The 8875-nt window shown below is 38.2% G+C and overlaps 1 protein-coding gene and 1 long non-coding RNA gene across 2 annotated transcripts; both read right to left on the bottom strand.

Annotated features, from left to right (window-relative positions):
- Window positions 1-4208: 4208 nt before the first annotated feature.
- On the bottom strand, window positions 4209-6043 carry LOC117637981. The gene is made up of 7 exons (XM_034373054.1): window positions 5966-6043; window positions 5692-5759; window positions 5487-5588; window positions 5203-5292; window positions 4830-4904; window positions 4605-4637; window positions 4209-4361 (listed from the first exon to the last, which is right to left on the bottom strand). Exons 2-7 carry the CDS (start codon window positions 5740-5742, stop codon window positions 4233-4235), a joined length of 480 nt encoding a protein of 159 aa, XP_034228945.1. The 5' UTR covers window positions 5743-5759; window positions 5966-6043; the 3' UTR covers window positions 4209-4232.
- A 106-nt stretch (window positions 6044-6149) lies between these two features.
- On the bottom strand, window positions 6150-6589 carry LOC117637982. Its single transcript, XR_004587248.1, has 3 exons — window positions 6573-6589; window positions 6419-6480; window positions 6150-6212 (listed from the first exon to the last, which is right to left on the bottom strand). It is a non-coding gene; the product is annotated as an uncharacterized LOC117637982 (long non-coding RNA).
- Between the last annotated feature and the right edge of the window lie 2286 nt (window positions 6590-8875).

Here is an 8875-nt window from a genome sequence, read left to right as displayed (position 1 = left end):
GAATATCTCATGAAGAGACATCAAAAGGTGCATGGAGTATTCTGCAGCAAGAATTCCATGGAGATAAGCAGGTAAGGAGTGTTAAATTGCAAGGCCTTAGAAGAGAATTTGAATATACAAGAATGAAGGATGATGAATCTCTAACTGTCTATGTTACTAAACTATTTGATTTAATTAATCAAATGAGAAGTTATGGGGAGGAATTGCCTAGGGAGAGAATTGTTCAAAAACTGCTTATCAGTCTGCCATCTACCTATGACTCTATCTGTTCAGTTATTGAACATTCTAGAGATCTGAATGAGATTGAGGTGCAGGAGGTTGTTGCCTCACTAAAGAGCTTTGAGTTGCGTTTAGATAGGCACTCTGAAAACAGAACAGAGAAGGCATTTGCTAGCCTTAGTGTAGATGCCAAACAGACCAAGACTGGAGAACAGAACAGCAAGCAGAATAAAAATTGGAAATCCAAAGGCAAGAAGTGGGATAACAAGGCAAGTGAAGGCACTAAAACTCCCTGCAAGCATTGTGGTAAGCTACATTTTGGTGAATGTCGATTCAAGGGCAAGCCAAAGTGTTATAACTGTGATAAGCTTGGCCACATTGCAAAAGACTGCTATAGCAAGAACACACCACAGCAGGTCAACTATGCTACTCAAGTGGAAGCTGCACCAACAATGTTCTATGCTAGCAATGTAAGTGGTGCTGGTGTAACAAGGGATGAAGAGATCTGGTATTTGGACAGTGGGTGTAGCAACCACATGACAGGAAAAGAAGATTTGTTGGTGGATATTGACAGAAAGGTGACTGCCAAGGTTGAAATGGGAATTGGACAGCTTGTAGAAGTAACTGGAAAAGGCACTATTGTGGTTGAAACCAAAGCAGGCAAGAGACATATCAAAGAAATAATGCTTGTACCTGGACTGAAAGAGAACTTACTCAGTGTAAGACAGATGATAGAACATGGCTATTATTTGGTATTTGGTGATCACAAGGTGGAAATCTACAATGACGGCTCTCATACAAATCTGGTGGCAAAGGTTCAGATGAAAGGAAACAGAAGCTTTCCTTTGAAGCTGCAGGCTGAAATGCACTTTGCTTATAGAGCAAGTGTAGACCATTCCACTGATCTCTGGCATAGAAGGTTTGGACATCTCAATATGAGTAGTCTAAAACTATTGAAAGAGCAAGATATGGTAGTAGGACTGCCAGAAATTAAAGAAGATAGACAGGTATGTGAGGGGTGTGTTCTAGGCAAGCAGAGTAGAGAAGCATTCCCAAGAGAAGCAACCTCTAGAGCATCAACCCCACTAGAACTTATTCACAGTGACATCTGTGGTCCTATGCAGACAGTTACCAAAACTGGAAATAGGTTCTTTCTCACTTTCATAGATGATTGCACAAGGATGTGTTGGGTCTATTTCTTAAGGCACAAGTCAGAAGCTCTTTGTGTTTTTAAGAAGTTCAAAGCAACTGTGGAATTGTAAAGTGGATACAAACTCAAACAATTAAGAAGTGACAGAGGAGGAGAGTACACTTCAATGGAGTTTGAGAGGTTCTGTGACAATGCAGGCATTGAAAGGCAGCTCACAACCCCATACACACCACAGCAAAATGGTGTGGCAGAGAGGAAGAATAGAACTATAGTAGAAATGGCCAAATGTTTGATGTTGGAAAAGAAAATTCCATTTGATTTCTGGGCAAAGGCAGTCAACACATCTGTGTACATTTTGAATAGATGTCCAACTAAAGCCTTGAGCAAAAGGACACCATTTGAGGCTTATGGTGGGAGGAAACCAGGAATTAAGCATCTGAAGGTGTTTGGTTCATTGTGTTATGCTCATGTACCAAAACAGCAAAGACAGAAGCTAGATTTGGCAAGCAAAAGATGTATTTTCTTAGGGTATGGCAGCTGTGAAAAGGGATACAGGCTGTACAATATTGAAACTGAAAAGGTTATCATTTCAAGAGATGTGATATTTAGTGAGAATGAGTGTTGGGATTGGAATACAAAGAAGGAGACTAGTGTGAACATTCAGCTCACTGAAATCAGAGAAGAAGAACAAGGAGCAGAAGGGAGTTCTTATGAATTTGAAGAACAATTGGAAGTGAATGAGATGCCTAGCTTAAACACTGAAACCAGTGACCAAGAAAGGGAAGCAGTATCACAGGATGTTGATCATACTCCTCTCAAGTACAAGAGCATTGCAGAAATTTATGAAAAGTGCAACATGTGCATTATAGAACCAGAAAGTTTTGAAGAGGCAGCAAAGGATGACTCTTGGAAGAAAGCAATGGAAGCTGAAATCACCATGATTGAGAAGAACAATACATGGGAGCTTGTGAATAGACCATTTGATAAACCAATCATTGGAGTCAAGTGGATCTATAAGACTAAACTGAACCTAGATGGATATGTGCAGAAGAATAAGGCTCGGCTGGTGGCAAAGGGATATTCTCAAAAGCCTGGAATTGACTTCAATGAGACCTTTGCACCAGTGGCTCGCCTTGATACTGTGAGAACTTTGGTGGCTGTGGCTGCACAGAGAAACTGGAATTTGTTTCAACTGGATGTAAAGTCTGCATTTCTTAATGGAGTGCTAAATGAAGAAGTTTATGTAGATCAACCATCTGGTTTTGTGATGCAAGGAAGTGAAGATAAAGTGTATAAGCTGAAAAAGGCTTTATATGGTTTGAAACAAGCTCCAAGAGCTTGGTATGATGAGATAAATTCTTATTTCATCAAGACTGGTTTTTATAGAAGTCCAAGTGAAGCTACTTTGTACACTAAGATGTCTACAAGTGGTATTCTCATTGTGTCTCTATATGTAGATGATATTATCTACACAGGAAGCTCAAAAGAAATGATGGCTGCATTCAAAGATGATATGATGAGACAATATGAGATGACTGACCTAGGGCTGTTGCATCATTTCCTTGGTCTTGGGGTCCTACAAACTGATTCTTGCATCTTCCTCCACCAAAAGAAGTATGCAAAGACCTTACTTGACAAATTTGGACTCAAGGATTGCAAGTCTGTTGCAACACCACTGGCAGTGAATGAAAAGTTGTCAAAAGTGGATGGAAGTGAACTAGCAGATGAGACATTGTATAGGCAAATGGTGGGGAGCTTGCTCTATCTGACTGCAACCAGACCAGACATCATGTTTGCAGCAAGCCTCTTGGCTAGATTCATGCATAATCCAACCAAGAAGCACATGGGAACAGCAAAGAGAGTGCTAAGATATGTTCAAGGCACCATAAACTATGGAATTGCCTATGATAAGGGAAAAGGAGCTGTGTTAATTGGCTATTGTGATAGTGATTGGAGTGGAAGTGAAGATGACATGAGGAGCACATCAGGCTATGCTTTCAACTTGGGGTCAGGTGCATTTTCTTGGGCTTCAATCAAGCAAAGTAGTGTTGCTCTGTCAACAGCAGAGGCTGAGTACATGAGTGCAGCAGAAGCTACTGCACATGCTATGTGGCTGAGGTTTGTGTTATCTGATTTTGGAGAGGAACAGGTAGAACCAACTCAGTTGTTGTGTGACAACACTTCAGCTATTGCTATATCTAAGAATCCTGTTCATCATCACAAAACCAGACACATCAACCGCAGGTTTCACTTCATAAGAGATGCTCTACAAAATGGTGAGATTGATTTGCTATATTGCAAAACAGAAGTGCAGCTTGCTGACATTTTCACCAAGCCTTTAGCAAGAGACAGATTTGAGTATTTGAGGAAGGCTCTAGGTGTTATTTCAGCACAACACCTAGAAGGGAGTGTTGGTGTATAGGTGTAGCTGCTGTGATGGAATTAGAATAGGAAGGTTCTATGTTAGAAAGGCTGCCCTGGATCATAGTCCAATTGTACAGCAGGAATGTAATAGCATTCTGCCACTTGTCATTATCTTATAGGGTTATGATTGATTGGTTAGATTGTGTGTTGTTATAGGGAATATATTCTTTGTAACGGTTTTGGTCAGCAAGAGACTATATGCATGTTTTTGGTGCTGAGCTGATACACAGCTAGCATTCTTCTCCAAGCTCTCTCTCTCTCACACACAGAAATCTGATCTCCTCCTATTCTAAAGCTCTCTGCATGTTCATTGAGTTTCATTACATGTTTTGATTAAATCTATATGCATGATAATGTTCTGCATATGTTAGCACTTATTACTTACAGGTAACTTTGATACAATGAACATAATCTTTTCATTTTTCACAATATAAAAATATTATGAAAGTTGAAGAGTCAATAACACATTTAAATCCATACACTGACAGGTACAAACCTGCTGAGGCATTTCAACTTGTTTTCCCTCAACAAAGTTGACGAGGTAGAAAACACCAAGATTTGAAACATCCTGCACGAGGCATTTCCATCTGTACAACCTTAAGCAGATAAATAAAGTGATGTGTGTATCGAAATAAATGCAACAGCCACTGCAAGTACTCCAAAGCAAAGACATATCTTTACTTACAAAAGTGTTACAGACTGGTGAAAGAACAGAGTTATATGCACATTAATTATGGCTTCTAATAAATACTACACTTTCTCATCAATTAATTATGGCTTCTCTATTCGAACAAAAATAAAGCTGTTTTACCTGCTTTTCTGAAATGGAACCTAGCTTGTAATCTTGCAAAAGGGAAAAGTAAGATAAGTTGCTACAAATTCAAAGAAAAATTTGTCTCAGAGAGAGTGATGTAAAGGAAAATTAGTACATAAGGGGAAAGTAAAAAACTGAGAGAGCGCATGTAATGTAAAACTCTAGGAATTCCCAAAAATACCAAATTTGGCCTACACCAATACATGTTGAAGCAGAACTCACCAAACCAGTAAGCGCACTTTGCAACTCAGTCACGGTAACGTAAAGTTCCTCAATACTTCCTTTCGTATCACCAACCTGTTTCACAATTTGTAACAAAATTTAGAGATGATGCCGAAAATATATTTCGTATGCTACAAGACTCCATTTACATTCAATTGGAATGCAGGATTTTAAAATACTAAATTGCATACATTTAAAGGCATGGCACATCACATATGGATAGTGGATACCTAACCAGCTGTGACATTCATCCTATTAGTTCCATATTGATAATGTCAGAAGTTTTTGCTTAAGCCTCATCAAACTAGAAGTTTTTTAATTTGAATTTATGAATGAAGAACTAAAAGCTCATAATATGCAGAAAATGACATACATTCTCCAGAATCGACTTTGAGATCTCTTTCTGCTCCAGCAATTTATCGTCCAAATTCTGGACTCTCTTTGTCAGGTGCTTCTTTGTGTTCTGTCCAGCATAAGAATGTTTAATACGGTCATTTCAATTGTTTAAACAAATTCTATAAGTAATATTGATGAGTGCTGTAAATCTATTTGATGTTGGGAACAAACATGGTCCCATAAACAGAAACTCAAACAAAACAGGATATATATATATATATATATTTTTTTTTTGGCATAGACAGCCGAAAAGAAACTTACAGCAATAGCCTCTGTCACGCTCTCCAGATGTGTATGCAAGTTTAAAATAGCAGCAGTCATACTACGCTTTGTCACATACATAAGATCTGAGAATTTTAGACCCTAACCATTTGTGAAGAGGAAATATTAGATTTGCTTAAAGAAGACAACAACTCACAGAACCAATGGATGAAATAATATAAACATACATATATCATCTGGATACCTTCCACCACATGTAACCATAACCCAATGCCCCCAAGGTAGCTGCTGGCATTATTAGTGATGTCAAACCTATTAAAAAAATCAATGAAAACAGATAACCAATTATAAAATGTTTCTATTGCATTATGAAATACATACGTGTAAGGAATAGAAGTTTTAGAACTTAACCAAAAAGTAAGGGCAGGACCATGCATTAATTTAGTGGTTATAAGCAAGAGGAAAAAGCAGAAAGCATGCTAAGAATTCATTTGAACACATAAGAGAAAGTAAGATACCAATTTGGCTGTCATTCCCATTCAGGACGGTTATCTGTCGTGACCAACCAAGTTGCCGGACCTCAGCTGCCAATCGGCTCACCTAAAAGAAAGTAACACAGGAAAATTGATATCCTTTAGAAAAAAACAAAAATTCAACACGATAAAGCATCCTTCGACACAAAATTTATAGCAGTTTTTCCAATACCTGTGATGCGATCGCATCAAAGTCACCTTCTGATTGTTCTCCGGTTCCATTCAACAAAGACTGCAAACAAAACATAAATAAACACAAATCCATCAATTTTTTCAACAACAAGACACAAGCTCCTACATAAATAAACTATCTAACTGATCAAAACCTTAGTTTACCAAATGCATTACAAAATTAAAAACTCATACAAAAATAACACCAAATAAAAATTTGCTACGAGTTCCACTAGCAAAGCAGAGTAAAAATTATGAAAATAGTACCTGAAGTTCACCGATCAAGTCAGATAATTTACCATTCTTAAGCAGGATGGTGCTAGTATACCCTGTACAGAGAGAACAATCACTCAGATCGAATACAGCTAAATACACAAGGAAACTAATCCAGTATGCAAGATGAAAGACGAGTGATTGGTACCTGCTCCAGGTAAGATCAGCAAACACAGTATGAGGTTCCAAATTCCAATAACAACATAATGCTAAGCAGAAAAGTAGAATTGCTGCCGAAATTATTTAAAACGAGCTAAGTCAAAACTAAATTGAGAAATCTTAAGAAAGCTGTATGCTTCAGTAAGTCCACTAACAGATTCCCAGTGCAGGAAATGAAATATACCTATATCACATAAATTGCAAACAAAACCACAGAGACAAAATGTGAACAATGGCTACAAAAGCATCCATAAAGAGCAACTATATTTATATATGGAGGTGTACAAAATAGGTAACCTTCAAAATCGAAACAATGTGTGTGCCATGTAAGGCAATTAGCCACTGCTTCTAGACTGTACAATATTACACCTCACAATAATAACTAAACCAACTAGCTCTAGCAAAAAGGCAGGATGACCATATAAAGTACCCCCAGCAAAGCATCTACGTCTGCATCTTCATATAAAGGAGTTCCTGACATAATTAATTAGCACAGTGAATTCCCAAGTCATAAGTCCAGACTGAGCTCAATTGACAGACATTAAGATGTTTACCTCATAAATATGCCTCCCCCGTTAAACCCTCTATTGCAAGCTTCAGTCGGTAATATTTGCTCTTCGGAGGGTCAACTTTATCCAACGAAATCCCAGCACTGAGATGCTCGATGAATTTTACGGTCATGATTCTGCAAGCCGTACTGTGAGGCCTATAAGTTGGGAAATTAGAACTGCAGTTATGTAAAATTTGGATAAATTGCACTGAATTCACAAAACTTACCCATCTCGTTGTTGTGGCACATCTGCAATGCTGCAAACTGAGAATGGCGTAAACCTCGACATCTGCAGCCCCTTTTGTTTAACCTCTTCAACCTCAGAATCTTCATAAAAGTGCATATTGTACATCACTCGTGCCAGCGTATCGCTAATAGGGTGCAGAAGTGTAACCAGCTTCGAAGTTATGGTAAAACCAACGTAGGAGTCATACACAGTTGCAGTATGTCTGACGAAATCAATTTCGATTGCAACCCAGTGGGACCCTTGAAGATTATATACAGACGGGTATTGTTGAATCTGTTCAATTTTTTTTATTCATGTTTTGGCAGATCTTTTGTGTCCATTCGAATCCTGAATCTCTAATTTGAATTCTCATACTTTTTCCAATCAAATTGGACACTACTATCCTTTTATGTAGCCAACCCTAGCTCACGATACAGATGAGTGTTGTTGAATATGTTCAATTTTTTTTATTCATGTTTTGGCGGATCTTTTGTGTCCATTCCAATCCTCAATCTCTAATTTTAATTCTCATACTTTTTCCAATCAAATTGGCCACTTCTAGCCTTCTATGTAGCCAACTTTAGCTCATGGTACAGACGGGTATTGTTGAATTTGTTCAGTTTTTTTGATTCATGTTTTGGCAGATCTTTTGTGTCCATTCGAATCCTGAATCTCTAATTTTTACTCTCATACTTTTTCCAATCAAATTGGACACTCCTATCCTTTTATGTAGCCCACCTTAGCTCACGGTACAGACGGGTGTTGTTGAATCGGTTCAATTTTTTGATTCATGTTTTGGCAGATCTTTTATGTCTATTCGATTCCTCAATCTCTAATTTGAACTCTTTTGTCCAAGCTTGGCCATACTCGTGTTGCCACGTACCGCGCACATAGTGATGTATATTGTTCAGCTTGCTGGGCGGAGGGTCAATGGTGTTTGAAGCAGCTGCCTTCTTCGATCCACGTTTCTTGGCAGTCGCTTTGAACGGCTCTAGAAATTGCTCCACACATTGAAATGAAGGCATATTACAGAATGACAACGAAAGCAAATGAAGCAGTGAATGTAACATGGTAACATGTTTACCTGCAAGCAATAAGCTGACGTTGTCCAGTGAGTTCCAAATACCAATGGATGAGAGAGTTGCCTTTTCCGGATGAGAAAGGTTGCCATGTCCAGGTGCTGAAAGTTGACGTATATAATATCAGCAAAATTTCATACAACTGTACACTTAAAAAAGGTGAGAAAACAATTGAATGATCGTAATAAAGTAGATATTTGTGTATTCTTACCCTTGAGCTGATCCATTCCGTTTCATCGATCAGTTTGTAGAAAAAATCAGCGCCCACTGAAAATGATTCCACCTACACCTCCGCACTACAAAAGGCAAACTTGCAACGGTTACTTTTGTACTCCTCTCATAATTCTGAGTTTGTTGATGACAAATATGCACATGTATATTAAAGCAAACTCTACATTTTCTCATTACTATATGACTACATACTAGAATAGGATGAA

This window comes from Prunus dulcis, chromosome 8, assembly GCF_902201215.1.
Source record: "Prunus dulcis chromosome 8, ALMONDv2, whole genome shotgun sequence".
NCBI lineage: Eukaryota > Viridiplantae > Streptophyta > Magnoliopsida > Rosales > Rosaceae > Prunus > Prunus dulcis.
The sequence above is the reverse complement of the archived record's forward strand: the minus strand, read 5'-3'. Positions and strand labels throughout refer to the sequence as shown.